General features: G+C 37.3%; 1 protein-coding gene across 1 annotated transcript; it reads right to left on the bottom strand.

Annotated features, from left to right (window-relative positions):
• Nucleotides 1-10,560: 10,560 nt before the first annotated feature.
• Nucleotides 10,561-17,911, bottom strand: LOC138160426 (hyaluronidase-1-like). Its single transcript, XM_069087019.1, has 3 exons — nucleotides 16,973-17,911; nucleotides 13,034-13,123; nucleotides 10,561-10,980 (listed from the first exon to the last, which is right to left on the bottom strand). Exons 1-3 carry the CDS (start codon nucleotides 17,909-17,911, stop codon nucleotides 10,561-10,563), a joined length of 1,449 nt encoding a protein of 482 aa, XP_068943120.1.
• Between the last annotated feature and the right edge of the window lie 326 nt (nucleotides 17,912-18,237).

Below are 18,237 nucleotides of genomic sequence, written 5' to 3'. Positions count from 1 at the left end.
TGACTCCAGGTCCAGTGCTCTATCTACTGTCCCACCAGCTGCCAGTAGCTAACCTTTATAAAGTTTTAAGATTTTCAGGACACTTGACAATGCATGTTAGTATGATGTTCATCCTCCTTTGAAGCTACAAATATCATTATCCCAAAGTCATTTATACTTAGAAGCAGGATTTGAATTCACACCGAACTAACTCCAAATTCAGCAGTCTATACTCTTTATCTGTTTCTCTATTGAATAACAAAAAGCATGGACAGATTTCATATCAGAGTAGGGCCATTTCACTGGCTCTGTTTCTCCAAGACTTTAGGCATTAGTTTTCCATAATTTTTCTGAGAAAGAGAATAATATTTTTCTCTTCTACCTTTTTTCAGTAGGGAAGAAATTCTTTATCTATAAATTTAGTAATGTAGGGTATTTCCCAGTCCTCAATATACCCAGATCTCAATCACTCTAACTTTTAATAATATGATTTCTAGATCTTTCATAATATTAATTCACTGTATATATAAGATAAATACATAGTTAAACTTATTCTGCATTGCTCCAAAGGTAAGAACCAGGACCAATAGATCAAAATTACTAGGGAAGATTTTAGCTCTATTTATTAGCACTTCTAACAATGGGTCATGCTTCCTCATAAAAAGGTGAGTTTCCTGTGTGGAGGCATATTAAAAACATATTTTTTGGCTTCTTTAGAAATATTAGAAATAATATTTTCCTCTAAGCCCTTTATAGACTCCTGGGAAAAATCTCTTGGAAAGAGGGGGTGGGGGGTTGACAAAAAAGACCAAAAGGTTTTTCTTTGGGAAATGGGTTAAGGGTAGTAGCAAACCTTTTAACAGAGAGTAACACGCTCCATTCAGAGGAGTCCCAGGGATGGAGGATGCCAATGAGACTGATTTGATCTTGCAGGATGATCAGGGTCCCGTGAATATCCACAGAAGTACAACCAGATAGGAGCAGAGAGTTCACAGAAGGGAAGTAATATGAAGTAATGTGAGATCCCTCTCCTCCCTTCTTCCCCATGTCTTATCACTCAGGGGTCTTCCGCCAGGCTCTCCTCCTTTACCCGTTTAACACGATGAAGTGGATTTCTCCTTCCCACAGTTAACCCCTCTGCCTCTTCAAGAGATCCCATTCCATCCCATCTCTTCCAACAGATTGTCCCCTCTGTCCTCCCTGCTTTTCCATTTATTTTTCAATCTCTCCCTCATTTCCTGTTGCCCACAAACATGCCCATGTCTCCCCCAACCTAAAAAATTCCTCTTTTGATCCATGTATCCTTGCTAACTACCATCCTATTTCTCTTCTGTTCTTTGCAGCTATACCCCTCAAAAAAGGTCATCTACAATAGGTGTCTCCACTTTCTCTTCCCGTTCTCTTTTTAACCCATTACAATCTGGGCCTTAATTCCACTCATACTGCTCATTACCAACGATCTCTTAGTTGCCAAACTGAATGAGATTTTCTCAATCTTCGTTTTCCTTAGCCTCTCTGCAGCCTTTGGCATTGTTGACAACTCTCTCCTTGTCACTCTCTTCTCTCTAGATTTTCAGGACACCATTCTCTCTTGGTTTTCCTCCTTCCTATCTGACTATTCCTTCTCATTTTCCTTCACTGGATCCTCCTCCAGATTATGCCCTCTAACTATAGGTGTCCCTCAGGGTCCTGTCCTGGACCCACATCTCTACTCCCTCTGACCATTTCCCTTGGTGATCTCATCAGTTCCCACATATTTAATTACCATCTCAATGCTGATGATTCTCAAATCTACCTTTCTGCCCCCAATTCTCTGCTGACCTTGAATCTTACATCTCCAATTGCCTTCCAGACAGTTTGAATAATATGTAGAGCAGACATGTGAAACTTAATAAATACAAAACAGAACTCATTATCTTTCCCCCTAAACTCTTTCTCCCCACCCCCACCCCTTCCCTATTACTATAGAGAGCAGCACTATACTTCCAGTCCCTCAGGCTTATAACCTAGGAGTGATCCTGGATGCCTCACAATCTCTCACCTTCCATATCTGAGCAGTCATTGAGGCCTGCTCATCTCTCAGAGAGGTCCCCTTCTCTCCTCTGACGCTGCCACCACTCTGGTACAGGCTCTTATCACCTCACATCTTGATTAATGCAATAGCCTACTAGTGAGTCTACCTGCCACAAGTCTCTCCCCACTCTAATCCATCCTCCATTCAGCCACTAAAGTGATTTTCCTCAGACTGCAAGTCTGATCCTGTCACCCTCCCCACTCAATAAAATCCAGTGACTTCCTATTGCCACAGGAGCAAATAACAAAATCCTCTGTTAGGAATTCAAAGCACTAGCTCCTTCTTGTTATTTCACTCTTCTTATACCTTACTCCCCAAACACTGGCTGTGCCATGAATAAGACACTCCATCTCTTAGCTCCTGGCATTGTCTCTGACTGTCTCCCAAGCCTGGAATGCTCTTCCTTCTCACCTCCCACTACTTATGTCCCTGGCTTTCTTTAGGTCCCAAATAAAATCCCACCTTCTACAGGAAGTCTTCCTTAACTGCTCTTAATTCAAGTGCCTTCCCTCTCTTAATTATGTTCTCTTTATCCTGTATGTAGGCTGCTTCCTGCATATTTGTTTGCATGTTGTCTCCTCCATTAGACTGTAAGTCCTTTGAGGACAGGACTATTTTTTTTCCCTTTTTGTATGCCTAGTGCTTAGTACTGTGTATGGCACATGGTAGATACTTAATAAATGTTTGTTGATTAATATGAAATAAAACTGGAAAACTAGAAAAGCAGACGACAACCATATTGTGGAGAACCTTATGTAGCAGACTGACAATCTATTAATTTACCCAAGGGGCAATAAGAAGCCACTAAAGATTCTTGAGCAAGGGAGTGACATAGTCAGATCTATATTTCAACTACATCAATTTGACAGCTGTATGAAGATTGGAGAAGAATCATAGGAGCATGGACAGAGCTCATTGTATAAAAGTGACATAGAATCAGGAAGACCTGAGTTCAAATCAGGCCTTAAATAGTTACTAGCTCTGTGATCCTGGGCAAGTCACTTAACCTGTTTGCCTCAGTTTCCTCGACTATAAAGTGGGAATGATAGTACCAACCTCCCAGGGTGGCTGTGAGGATTAAATGAGATAAATTTATATTGTATTTAGTGTAGTACCTGGCACATAACAGGCACTTAACAAATATTAGCCTTTATAATAACAATCATTATAGATACCAAGCTGGAATGAGACCTTAGGTGTCTTCTAGTCCAAGCTCTTAATTTCACAGATAAGGAAATCAAGGCCTAAAGAGGTCACATGATTGTCCAAGGTCTCACAGATCATCTATGAAACGGTCAGCAGAACCCAAAATAGGTTCCTCTGACTTTATATTCATCTCTCTTCCATGCTGAGGGAGACTGGAAGAAGAGACACCAATAAGGAAGCTACTGTAATGGGCCAGGACAAGTGATGGAGCCCTGGTTTGGGAGAGTTGCTCTGAGTGAAGAGAAGGGGCTAAATCAGAGATCAGATCAATTAAGGCTTTCCACAATCTAGCCCCAATCTTCCTTTTCAGTCCTTTCATGTGTTCTATGATGCAAAGAAAATAGACTGCTCATTGTTCTCTCAGCTCACCTTTCCTTACCTTTTTACCTTTGCCTATGGGGTCCTCTGCCCCAGGAATATAAACCAGGTCATCCTTCAAGGTTCATGTCAGGCACTACTTTCCTTATGAAGTTTCTCCTAATTTTCTTTTTTAAAAAATTAATTAAGTTTTAGTTTTCAACACTCACTATTATAAGAGTTTGAGTTCTAAATTTCCCCCTTTCCTCTCTTCCCCCCTCTCCAGGACAACATGCAATCTGATATAGGGTATATATGTATTACACTTATTTCCACATTAGTCATGTTGTGAAAGAAGAATTAGAACAAAAGGGAAAAAAACTACAAGAAAAAAAGAGAGAGAAAATAGTATTCTTTCATCTGCATTCAGACTCCATAGTTCTTTCTCTGGATGGGGATAGCGTTTTCCATCATGAGTCTTTTGAAATTGTCTTAGTTCATTGCATTGCTGAGAAGAACTGAGTATATCAAAGTTAGTCATTGCACCATGTTGTTGTGTTACTGTGTACAAGGTTCTCCTGCCTCTGCTCACTTCACTCAACATCAGTTCATGTAAGTTTTTCCAGGTTTTTCTGAAATCCAGCTACTCATCATTTCTTATGGAACAATAGTATTCCATCACATTCACATACCACAAGCTTGTTCAGTCATTCCCCAATTGATGGGCATCCCTTCAATTTCCAATTCTTTGCCACCATAAAAAGAGCTGCTATAAATATTTTTGTACCTGTGGGTCCTTTTACCATTTTTATGTTCTCTTTGGAATATAGATCTAGTTAGTGGAATTGCTGAATCAAAGGGAATGCACACTTTTATAGCCCATTGGGCATAGTTCCTAACTGCTCTCCAGAATGGTTGGATCAGTTCACAACTCTCCCAACAGTGCATTAGTGTTGCAATTTTCTCACATCTTCTCCAGCATTTATAATTTTCCTGTTTTGTCATATTCACCAACCTGATAGGTATGACATAATAACTCAGAGGTGTTTTAATTTGAGTTTCTCTAATTGATAGTGATTTAGAGCATTTTTTCATTTGACTATTGATAGCTTTAATTTCTCCATCCAAAAACTGCCTGTTCATATCCTTTAACCATTTGTCAATCGAGTTTCCCTTAATTCTCTTCCCCAATCTCATCCTCTCCTCCCAGCTGTCCCTCAGTTCTTTCATAGCACTATTTTTATATCTCTCCTATGCACTGTCGTATCATAGTTATGTCCTGGCCTCTCTCCCTCTTTAAAGATAGAAACTACATTTTCATCTTTTTATCCTCTTTGATAATATAGTGTATAGAATGCTGGGTTTGGGAATCAGGAAAATGAGGTTAAAATCTTGCCTCGAACACATTGCTTTGTGATGCTGAACAAGTCTCTCAACCTCAATTTTCCCACCTGTAGCATGGGGATAACAATAGCACTTGCCCCATAGGGTTGTCGTGAGGATCAACTAAAATGATACATGCAAAATGCTTTTCAAACTTTAAAGTGCCTTGTAAATATTAACTATCAATTCCAAGAACAGTGGCTTGCACACAGCAGACACTTAATAAGTTTTTTGAATTGATAAAGTGGGGGGAAATGTTCTAGAAAATTTTTTTAATCTGCTAGATTATTAGCATTCATATAAGAATGAAAATGTCTCTGCTTTGTGCTTAGGGTTCACTTTAGTCAAGTTTCTATAGGATAATCCAGAAAAAAGAAAAACAGGCAAAACATGATTGTGATGTCATACTGGGAATTCTCTTTGCTTCTCTGACTTGATTGGAGACAAATTTCAGGGCATTTAGACTTGACATCAATATTTCATCTAAATATATGGAAGGATAAGGTGCAGTACATCCTTCTCCATAGCCACAAGAGTTTGTTATTTTGGGAGATTTCAATATTTGGGAATTTACTTGTGTACCACTAGGGGTTTAGTTTATAACCATAATTGTTATAATCTGGGGAAAGATAATAGTCCCAGAGTCCTTTTAGTCTCATTTCTGAAGTTAAAGTCAGGGGCATGTTTATAAAATTCTTACCAGCATTTTCAAATTCCTGGTGAGTCACTATTTTCACTCGAGATTCTAGCCTATGACAGATTTCTTGCTTAATGACAGTTTCTTACATCGAGTGATGACAGGCTTCTATATATGATTTTATAGCCCTAGTTTCTACCCTGTTGAGGAATCCAATTCTTCCAGTCAATAACAAGTCCTTTAAATTCCCTCCAAGATATAGAATTTTTAATATCTATATTGGCTTTTCTAAGATACTTAACAAGGCTCATATTCTGTGGCATTCCTCCATTAAAAGATTTCTCATTTTCAGAAAAATAAGGACAATGTCCCAACTCATTAAAAGCCAATATGGTGACTTTTTGACCCACTGGGAGCATGATATCAATTTGGTACAATGCAAAAGACTTGAAGTTTTATATCCACACCAAATAAATGAGTGCAAAGTGATTTGGGTACTGTCCAGAAACCAACGAAAATCTGACTCACTAGAACTGGGGTCATTGCTGTTTTGAGAGTGGAAGTAGTGAATAAAGTAACAAGCATCAGTACTGTGAATCATTTCATCTGAAGGTTATCTATGGTTTTGATAATTTTCACTGCAGCTTTTACAATAATTTTCCTTAAAAATTAAAAAGAAAGAAAAAACCAAGTACAGGCATATTTACAATAATATGACATTTTAATTGCATTCTGTCACATTTATAGTCTTCAGTGAACAGAAATTCAGGTCACTTTGTGTTACTGTTAAGTTTTTCTTCAAATCTGTAGAAAGATTTTTGAGATTCCAAAAGCCTTTTAGGAAGGGAGGTCCAGGTAATAGTTTCACATATAAAAGAGACAATTTCTTGAGATATTTTCCAGCAAATTTGACTTTAATTGCCTACTATAAGCAAAGGTCCTATAATGGATTTCTGTGTGAAATATAAAAACATGTATAACCTTTGTGTTATATCCTACTGACATAAAGGGCTCAGTTACACTTTGGGGAGCTTTAACTTATATGTTTTATTTTTCCCCACTCAGGTACAACATGAAAACACAGATATTTCACATTCCCAATGGTAGCATCCATTCCCCTTATGAGCAATTGGGCTCAAGGCAACAGACTTAGAACATATTTATTTATATATGAAAGTACACAAAAAGGACACCCAAAAACAATGAATCAAAAGAATCCTTTTCCCTCTTAGTGTGCATACCTAATCCTCCCCTCCCCCCGAGAATTATAAGATCCTCATGACTCCCAGTACCATCCTGGAGGAAACGCCAAAGCAGCAGAAAATCATGGTTTTGTCTTGCCCATTGCTCTTTTTAACTCTTCTCTCTCTAAGTTTCTATCATTCCGTTGCTGACCTCCATTTCCTCCAAATATTGAGAGTCCTTTGCTCAAAAATGTTTCTCTGCTTCTCACAGTAGACTCTGATTACCTCCAGAATCTGGATCCCTCTAGCAGCATATAGGGGAAAAAATTATGCTGACTTGAGCTGGCAGTTATGCAGTTCTTTTATCCTCCGTGGTTCAGAATTTCTAATTATTTTTTAAGCCCAAGTTTTCACCCAGTTCTCCCATCTCCCCACCCCCAGATACACCAAAGAATATTCACAGGTGACTAGGGGACTACTTCCCACCCATCCTCCTCATCAATGCTTGTTGACTGATTGAACCTAAATGACTATGTTTCTATTCCCCATTTCTGGCCAGGTAGGGTGAGTTTGTGTCATTTACAGGCTTCTTCCTTCAAGGGAAATGTCAGATGTGTCATCCTGACACAGCCTCATGGCAGTCATCTACTAATGAATGGGATGCCACTTCCCTTAAAAAAACTCCTCTATCAAAATAATATGTAGAGGAATTTTTGTCCTTAGGGATAGTATGGGCATACCTCGTCCTATTGTGCTTTGCTCTACTGTGCGCTTCACAGATATTGCATTTTGTTGTTTTTTTTTTACAAGTAAAAGATTTGGGGTAAGTTGAGCAAGTCTATCAGCACCATTTTCCCAACAGCATGTGTTCACTTCATGTCTCTGTGTCAATTCTCACAATATTTCAAACTTTTTCATTATTATTAAATCTGTTATAGTGATCTGTGATCTTTGTGACCTCTTATGTTACTATTGTTATTGTTTTGGGGCTCCAGGAGCTGTGCCCATACATGATATTAAATTTAATAGATAAATGTTGTCTGTGTTCTGGCTGCTCCACCGACCAGCTATTTGTAATGCTAATGTAAATCTGAAGATCTTCCCTGCCCCTTGGCCCCTTGATAGGCTTATGTGACTGAGAACCTTCCCTGATTTGAAAATATACTCTGCCCCCTAATAGGCTGAATGTGGCCATATGGAGCCTGTGGCAGGAGGTTTGTTTTTCAGGAATGCCCATACCTTGTTACTTTGTGATTGGGCAGTGGGTCAAGAGGGTTGTGATATTCTCTGACCCAGGAAAAAGCTATATATACCTTGATGTGGGGTTTTGCTTTGGGGCTCACTTTGAGAAGAGTTGTGTGATTTGTCCAGATGAGTCTCTGGGCAGCCATTGAGCCCCCTAGCTTTGAAAACCCAGATGTTGGTGCTTCCCTCTCTGGTAATAATGGTCAGACAGCCGGAAGCCCTGCCTACTGAATTGTGTTATTTTCTGTTATAACTTCTGTTTGTATTCTCTGAAGTTCAGGGTGCTGACTTTTTCCCCTGAACTAGGTAAATGATATATGTTTGATTAAAGTAAGATTGTTAACCCATTTTGAGTTGCTTTCCTTTAGAAAAGCAGATCTAAGAACCTGTGCTAGCAGCCATCCTGGATATGCTAGGGTGCTTGCTGCTACACTATTTTCCCTTTTTCCCTCTTCTTGGGCATCAACAATATTGAAGAATATTATATAAACTTAGTTGATAAAGAAGTAGCAAGGATTGAAAGGATTGACTTCAATTTTGAAAGAAGTTCTACTGTGTGTAAAATGCTACTAAATAATATCACATACTATAGAGAAATCTTTTGTGAAAGGTAGAGTCAATTGATGCTTCCACCTTCATCGTCTTATTTTAAGAAATTGCCACAACCATTCCAACCTTCAGCAAACAACACCCTCATAAGTCAGCAGCCATCAACATGGAAACAAGACCCTCCACCAGCAACAAGATTACACCTCATTGAAAGCTCAGATAATGACTAGCATTTCTTTCAGCAATAAAGTATTTTTAAATTAAGATATATACATTGTTTTTTTATACATAATACTTAACATACTACCACTATTTAGTGTTAACATAGCTTTTATATACACTGAAAAACCAAAAAATTTATATGACTTGCTTTATTGAGATATTTGTATTTTTGTGGTAGTCTGGAACCAAAATTGCAATATCTCCAAGGTACACCTGTACTTGAATAGAGAGAAGAGGAAAAGGGGAGGAATAATATTCACAGAAAGCAACATGCCCTTCCACATCTCTTCTCAAGGGTCCAAAAACCCTTTTAGAAAATTTCCTGAATATTCTCTTCTCCCTTGATTTGAACCATGGCTTGTGTCTATTTAATATATTTTATTTTGTTAATTTTCTAAACATTATGAGTAAACAATTGTATCTACCTATGAACACCACGTGTACATAGACACTACCCACTGGGGAGGAGGGAATTTCTGTCTTATTCCTTTCATTGCTGCATTTCAAGGGACTTCAGACACTCACCCACATTAATGGTTTATATATACATTACAATTATATATCATATAATTATATATAAGATATTATATAATATAATAATACTATGTAACATGCAATATAATTATATTGTATAATATGCAATAATCATATAGGAAATCATTATATTCAGTATCTATTATATATTATTATATTAGATTCTGGTACTTAATATAGCATTATATTATATATAACATATTATATTTATTATATATTATTACATTGTAACATATTTATATATCATATAAATTTCATAGATTATACAATTTATATAACAATATATAATTATATGATAATATATGATTTTATATTTAAATATATATGTGTGTGTAATAAATAAAATATATAAATATTAACTATTGATGTTAAATTATATACAAATATATACCATTAATACATGCATGTGTCTGAAGTCCACTGAAATACAGCAATGAAAGAAATAGGGTAGAGGTTCCCCACCCCCACCCCAATGGATGGTGTCAATGTTAAGTCAAGAACTTAATTGAATAAATTCATACTCCTCTCTGAGGCAGCTAGGTGACATAGTGAATAGAGTCCTGGGCTTGGAGTCAGGAGACCTGAGCGCAGATCCAACCTCAGAAACTTCCTATGTAACTTTGAGCAAGTCACTTAACATATCTTTGCCTCTGGAGCAGGAAATAAATGGTAAAACGTTCCAATATCTTTGCCAAGAAAACTCCATGGATAAAAGTCTAGGAGTCACAGTTGTCAGACACAACTGAACAGCAGCAATACCCACACCTTTAGGTTAACAAAACAAGCACTGCCATTTATGAAATGGGATGGAGAAAGGGGAAAAAGCTGGTGATCCCTTGGAGATCAGAAGGGACTTGATGTTTATCCAGAATGCCCAAAAGTGTTGGGTGGAGAACTCAACCCCTGCAAAGAATATGTGCCTGACAGTATTTGGTCCTTGTCATTGGACAGGCTCAAGTCACAGGCCAGCAATGCCTCCAATGGTTCAATTTATAAAAATCTTTTCATCTTTTTAAGATGAAAATCATTTAAATCTCAAGCAATTCAGAGAATGATATTGATTGTAATTTCATTTTCTTTAAAGTATATTTGTTGTGTACAGAGAGAGAGAGGAATACAAAATCAAACCATGATAAGAGTATCACGATCCCCAAAACATTTGGAACTGCTGGCATGGAGATCAGAGAGCACAGGTATAGTAGGAACATGAAGCAAGGTGTATCCTTCGGACTGCTTCCAGAAAGGTTGGATTATAGTGGGATAAAAAGGATCAGCAGGCTCACAGGCAAGATTACAATTAAAGTGAGGAGGATATTTGCTTCAGAGAACAGGATCCTTTTCCTTGATCCAGAGTGGTGGGTTTCTTTCCATGAACAGAACTTTCCATTCCAGTGAGTATAACACTGACACACAAATTTATTCTTCATATATTGTATTTCCTCTTTTGAAGCTCTTTGAGAAGGAATAAACTTCAGCCCCCTCTTTAGCTTATACCTCATAATGCTGCCCACGGGCATATGCAGATAAGAGTATGAGTCAGCTTCTCTCCGAGCACATCGGCCGTTATTGTTACAAAGAATTTTGCTGCAGCGTTGGGTAGCTGCTGTCACATTGACGATATAATGACCAAAAACTCCATTGACAAATTTCTGCATAATTAAACAATTGTTCTATAAAAAAATAAAAATCACCTCAAATTAATCATAATATATATTATTGCCCAGGTAACAATGACTGTAATTAAATATTAAAAAGCAACCAGGAGAGTGTCTGGAATAGTGGACAGAATTCTAGCTTTGAAGTCAGGAAGACTGGGGTTGAAGATCTACTTGGGCATACCCCAGGCAATTCTCTAAAGCAGTAGGGGGATAAGCATTTATTTATTAGGCACTCACTATGTGCTAGGCACTGTGCTACATGCTTCAAAATTATTATCTAATTTGATAATGACCTAGGGGTAGGTGCTATTATTATATTCCATTTTACAGTTGAGGAAATTGAGGCAAATACAAGTTAGACCTGTCCAAGATCATATAGCTAGTCAATGCCTTAGGTCTGATTTGAACTCAATCTTCCAGGCTCTAGAACTGGGGCTGTATCTACTGCACTTCTTAGATGCCCCCAAAAGCTTTATAGTTGCATCTATAAGCATATTATTGTCTAAGCCTTAGACAATGGGTGTGGCCTTTTGACCAAGTCCAAGTTTTACAGAACAAATCTTTTTATTAAGGGGATTTGTTCTGTGAAGTCTGGATTCAAAGGGCCACGTTTGAGGACCTAGAGGGACTCATGTGGCCTTGAGGCCACAGATTCCTCAGCCCTGGAAGGTATCCAAGACCTTCCCCTTTCTCCTATCTACCTTTTCATGGTAGAATTAATAATGAGTAGTAAATTTGTAGATTGAGCTTCCAAGGGATGAAGGGTCAAGAAGAGGAAGAAAAAGTCAAACATAAGGCCTGTGCAATTCACACACTGGGTTTGAGCATATAAATCCATATCTCCCTTTTTCAGAACTCCTGCTGCTCTTAGAGTAAATATAGTTAGTATTCTCTTGCTGTAGTTAGCACCTGAATATTCTCCAAAAGTTTCATTCATGTTTTTTTAATTTGGGTTTTTTTTTTTTTTGCTTTTTGGAGGGCAATTGGGGTTAAGTGACTAGCCCAAGGTCACACGGCTAGTTTTTTGTGTGTCTGAGGCCTGGCTTGAATTCAGGTACTCCTGACTTCAGGGCCGGTGCTCTACTCACTGTACCACCTAGCCGCCCAAGTTTTGTTCATGTTAAAGAGACAGCTGGTATAATGAAAAGAGCACCATGCTTGATTCAGAAGATTTGGTTCCAGTCAGACTCCTCCAATTTATAAGCCATGTGACCTTAGGCAACTCACCCACTCGGAGCCTTCATTTCTCCACATACAAAGATGAGACAACTGGCCTAGATGACCTCTAAGGTCCCTTCTATGAATCAATGTACTCTCCCACTAGCTGCATTAGAAACTCCTAAGGGCAGGGACCATGTTAATGCCTTCTTTCTAATGATTATCCTTAATTTGTATATCTGTATATATCTTGATTGTGTTTTCTCTCCATTATATTGTGAGTTCCTTGAGAGCAAGAAATGTCTTTTGCCTTTTTTTGTAACCTCAGCATTTGGCACAGTGCCAGGTATATTGCAGGAACTTAATGCTTATTGACTGACTGATTTTTGTATACTCCCTAGTGATTAGTTAAGTGTTGTTCAGTCATTTCAGTTGTGACTGACTCTTTGTGACCCTATTTGGGGTTTTCTTGCTAAAGATACTGAAGTGGTTTGCCATTTCCTCCTCCAGCTCATTTTACATTTAAGGAACTGAGGCAAACAGGGTTAAGTGACTTGCCCAGGATCACACAGTTAGTAAATGTCTGAGGCCCAATTTGAACTCAAAAAGATGAGTCTTCTTGACTTTGGACCCAGTATTCTGTCCACTGAGTCACTTAGCTGCCCTGTTTAGCAAAGTATTGGGTACATAACGGCAACTAGAAAATTCTTCTTGTTTGCTAGGTAGATTGAATAATCTTGTATTAGGTAATTGTAGTAGTGTTGAGTTAAAAGGAGGCAATTAAGATGGATTCCAAGTAAAGCCAGTCAAAGGAAAAGTACTGGCCAATTCTACCCCTAAACCTGTGATTCTATGAACTTTTCTTTCAGGGTCCTTATACAGAAATATAAATGAAAATTGGACTTACTTTTGAACTGGAATAGTCCATTCCTCCCCATATTACTATACCTGCTGCCCCCATTGCAGCACTCTCACCAATTGTGTACAATAAATCATTCTAGAAAGAAAAAGATTCAGAGTCATTCCTAAAAACTAATGGGTAACAGGAGTAAGATTCAGTCCACCAACGATAGTGCACTCAGAAACCAACAATTTCATTTTTCCTTTTGTTATTTATTGTGTTCTAGAATGTGTGTGACTCATATAGTGTGTAGATAAATAAATTCTCCATTTTCAACATAGTATCTAAATAATGAATGGAAACTAATGGCAAATAGGACTTTTAAATTCTCTCATTCTAATAAATATACCTCTAGAATAGGAAAAATCAGTCAGCATTTCAAGATTATAAGTTTTTAGTAACTAGAAAAGAAGGGATATTGTGTCATAGAATATATGCACATAAAAATACTAAAATTATGAATACAAACTTTTTCATTTTCTCCCTTCCTAAGTAGCTACTAGTATTAGAAGACATCTGCACATAATCTGTTCAAAACAAGTTATTTGAAATATATACTTAAAACTTCAAATGAATCTTTGACTCATTCCTTCAGTACTGTGGACCATAACCCCATCAAGTCTTCTCATGTGCAAGTCTTCTCTGTGTTTATCCATTAATGAGGATCCATGCAAAATACTAAAGTCCTTTTCTAAGTCTTTTAAAAATTTTCTGGGTACTAATGAAGCACTCAGGCTGTCCATCCATGATCCTTCACTATGTGGCAAACCCACCTTCTTTTTTCAACATAAATTTACTAAATATAGAATTTCTTATGCTATTTATGCCTTTCAAACAGTTTTCTGCTGCCCTCTGGCCTTCTGTAAATTTTATTCTCCACAAATTATGATGTACCATTATTCACAGTCTTTGTTTTGATATAAATCACAGTTTTGATTTTTTTTAAATGTGTTTTTATTTGAAATAGTAGCTTAAAATCATTGAAAGGACTGTGGATTTTCCCAAAGGAAATCTAGCCCACTCTCATACTCCTATTCAATTTTGGGTCCAACTCATTATTCTTCTACAACACCTCTTAAAGATAAATGCACTGATAGACTATTTCAAAGGGATACCTAGCATGTTACAGTAGAGACCAGTGGTGGCAAACTCAAATAAAAATGGGACCACTAGATCATACATAGAGATTCCCTGCCAGCCACATGTTGACTTAGAAAACCACATGTTAACATCATGTTCTATTATATTTTTATTTATTTTGTTAAGTTATAATTACACTTTAATCTGGCTCTAGAGCAGGCTCCATGTTTGACATCTCTGGTTTAGATACAACATTAATATTTTAACAACATTCCCTTGATTAAGGGATATTATGCATATGTCATGCATATATATACATACACTTATACACTTCACCAGACTTCAAATGATTCTTTCAAGTAAAAGTAAGACTGTCTGCTACATAATCTAATTTTGTCAACAAAAATTTTTACCATTTACAAGGCATTGATTGGGCTAAGCCCTGTAGGAGATACAGAGATGAATAAGACATACTCTCTGCCCTCAAGAAGCTTATAATCTAGTAAGAGAGAGAAGACAAAAACATGAAAAGCTAAATAATAATACAAGGCACATATAAAATATAACAGTACAAGAATCATCCAATACAACTGTATAAAAGCTGACACAAGAATGGTAGTATGAAGGGGAATCTCAGTGTGGCAGAAAGAGCTCTGAACTTAGATCTAGAGTTTAAGTGTGAATTCATCTTTACTAGCCATGTACTAGCCATTTCAGCTCTCTGAAACTTAAGTTTCTTCAAAAACAGATAGTGATAATCATATGTATACTCTCTACAGGCTTGTTAGAAAACATTTGAGAAACTAAACTCTAAAAATGTGAATTATTATTATTCATTCCCACACATCAAATAAGCCACAGGACAAGACAAATTGTATTATTTTTTTTAAAGCAATTGGGGTTAAGTAACTTGCTCAGGGTTACATGGCCAGTTATTTCTGGGTGTGGTGCTGAGTATCTGAGCCCAGATTCGATCCCAGGTCATCCCGACTCTGGGGCTGGTGCTCTTACTCACTGTGCCACCTGGCCGCCCCGACAAATTGTATTATTAAGTGAGTGATATACATACCATAGGAGTTCATAGGAGCAAGAAATCACTGGAGACAGGGGTGATTTGAGAGAGGTTTGGGCCGGGTCTTGAAGGATAGGTTGGATTTGAACAGGGAGAAATAGGAAGTATATTTCAGCCAGAAAGAGTGGCATGGAATAAAGGGAATAAAATTACAAGACACATTAAGGGATGGTAGTAGAACCAATTTAGTTGGAGTAGTAGGAAAAGTACATGGAGACAGAATAAGAAAGGTAGATAAGATTTTGATAAGTAGGTTAAAGGTATGAAGTTCATCCCCCAGGAAATGGAGAAATATTAAAGGTTTAGGGCCTACGGAGGAAAATTATGAAATTTCACTTAGGTAGCACAATGGATAGAGTACTAGACCTGAAGTTAGGAAAATTTGAGTTCAAATCCTAACTAAGAGACTAGTTCTGTGACCCTAGGCAAGTCACTTAACCTCTCTGTCTGCTTCAATTTCCTTCCCTGTCAAATGGGGATAATAATAACACCTGCCTTCCAGGGTTATTGTGAGGATAAAATGAGATATTGATCTCTTCTAGACTGTAAGACATTGCATAAATACCAGCTAGCTAATAGTGGTAACAGTGGTAGCAATATTAGAAGTAGTCATATTGGTGGTAGTAGTAATGATGGTGGTGGTGAAATATTTTAGAATTTCAAAGCTAATCCAATCCAATCCAACAAACATTTATTAAATGCCTATTATATACAAGTCTGGCCTCAGATACTTACTAGCTGTGTGACCATGGGCAAGTCACTGGCCCTGTTTGCCTCAGTTTCCTCATCTGCAAAATGAACTGGAGGAGGAAATGACAAACCACTCCAGTATCTTTGCCAAGAAAACTCCAAATGGGGTCACAAAGAGTTGAATATGACTGAAATAAATGAAGAACCACAAAACTATATGCAAAACTCATCACAGTGCAACGAATAGAGAGCTAGCTTCAATGCCAAGAAGTCTTGGGTTTAGGCCTGTCTCTGAAAGATACCAGCTATGTGACAGTGGGTAAATCCCTTAAACACTCTCAGTGCTTTAGATAATTCTCTAAGATTATAAATACAAGAGAAGATGCCTATCTGCAATGAGAGGTAATTACCACACCTGGGAATTCCCTATATCAATGAAATCATAGATCTAGTCCCTAATCCCTATCTCCTCTATGCAAGGCACTGTGCTAGGTGCTGGTGATATAGAAACAAAATGAGGAAAAAACAGTCCCTATCTTCAAGAAACTTATATTGAGGAAGGGGGAGGGATGGTAGAGAAGAAGTGATGGTAAAAGTGTAAACAGATAAATATGTGCATGATAATCTGAGGAAGGAGAGAGCATTAAAAACTAAGGAGATCTGGAAAGGTGTCCTGTAGGAAGTAACCTAGAAGCTGAGTTTTGAAATGAGATTTCAGAACATTTTTTATGACATTTCTAAAGGGTCTCATGTGGGACACTTTTAATTAAAATTAAATTAAATTTTAAATTTAAATTTATTAAATTAAATTATTATTAAAATTATTAAATTAAATTAAATTAAAATTAAAACAAAATATATTACTTTGTGACTTTGTTGTGACTGACACTGATCTTCAAAGTTAGCTTGACCTTGGAAGGAATGCATACCTATAATAAGTAGTAGCAGATTAAGTCTTTAAATAATTCATTAAAGAAATTAAAAAAAAAACTTTCTGAAAAAAAATTTCTTTTGTGAATATATCCCTACCAAATATATTTCCATTCTGCATCTGTTTAAAAAAAAAAACACCTCATAGGGGAATGGAGAACAGTAGGGCTTACCTTAGTCAAGGGATCAGTACCATAGCTATAAAATAACCTAGTATAAAAAAAAACAGGTAAAGCATAGTCACTCCTAGCCATTTGGGAAACTCTCATTGCTTCTTTGACCCGATAGTGAACAAATTTCTGGGTATATATACTATCCTTCAACATCGATGGCAAATATATAGAAGGATAAAGAGAAGAACTTTCTTGCCACAGCCACTGGAGGCCATCATTGCGAGAAATTTCCAATTCTGCACATTTCCCAGTGTATGTCAGTGGGTTTTTCTGGTAATCGTAATTGTAGCACTCTGGGTAAAGATAAAAACCCCAGTGTCCTTGTGGTCTCATTCCTAACCCCAAGCGGAGAGTAGAATTCATAAAATTCTTGGCAGCACTTTCATATTCCTCTTTTGCTATTGCCTGTATTTTGGCTTCTGACCAATTCTTGTGGTTATTTTTAATATGGTTTAAAACCTGGATTCTATATACATTTTTAGAACCCCAATTCCTTTCCCACTGAGGTCTCCACTCTTCCCAGTCAATGACAGCGAGTCCTTGGAATTTTCCTGAAGGAATGGCTTTCTTGATGTCCTCCTTGCTCTTTTCAAGATGCTTAGGAAGGTTCTCATTCTGAGGTATTCCTCCACTGACGATCGCTCCATTTTCATCAATGTAAGGGTAATTTCCTAACTTTTTTTCATAAAATATGGTAACATGGGGCCCATTTAGTGCCTCATCAGGGTTAGCTATAATGTCAAAAGCTTGGAGATTTAGATCCACATGAAAAAATTTCTTGCACCGTGTTGTAGGAGCATTCCAGTATACAATAAAAGGTTTGTACTCTATTATTGGGGGCTTTGATTCTTTTAAACTTTTAGCATTGACCGCAAATGAAAACATTAGCATAAATAGCCATGTCATCTGCAGGCTTGTAGTTTTCACTGAAGCTATCATAATGGTTTCCTTTAAAAGAGAAACAAGAAAAAATGTAGGTTAAAGCAATATGGGCTACATATAGTGTGGGGTATGGCTGTTACTCTGCCCCCATTTACAATATGCAATGAAAGTTTACCAGGTCAGAATCAAGTAGTTTTGAATTTCAATTCATCAATATTTATTAACTGCCAACTACGTGCCAGCCACTGTGTTGGGTAAACACCGGGGATACAAAAAGGGAATTTCAAAGCCAATATGAATGCAGTGACAAATGAGTAGAAAGATGTGTAAGGTTTATTACCTTTAATGAAAGTTAGGCCCAACCAAGAGCTGAAGGGAGGGGA

Source organism: Petaurus breviceps, unplaced genomic scaffold, assembly GCF_028583685.1.
Source record: "Petaurus breviceps papuanus isolate PSGF00001 unplaced genomic scaffold, PetGlider_PUasm1.0 181, whole genome shotgun sequence".
NCBI classification, from domain to species: Eukaryota; Metazoa; Chordata; class Mammalia; order Diprotodontia; family Petauridae; genus Petaurus; species Petaurus breviceps.
Note: the sequence above shows the minus strand (reverse complement) of the source record. Positions and strands in the feature narration are given on the sequence as shown.

Bases quoted from the DNA above. Each gene is read 5' to 3' on its own strand.
- LOC138160426 (XM_069087019.1), bottom strand. From the start codon at position 17,911: ATGATAGCTTCAGTGAAAACTACAAGCCTGCAGATGACATGGCTATTT. The intron at 13,124-16,972 runs GTAAGCCCTACT...TTTTCTTTCTAG, and splicing joins GTACTGATCCCTTGACTAAG to AATGATTTATTGTACACAAT. The intron at 10,981-13,033 runs GTAAGTCCAATT...ATTTTTTTATAG, and splicing joins TGGACTATTCCAGTTCAAAA to AACAATTGTTTAATTATGCA.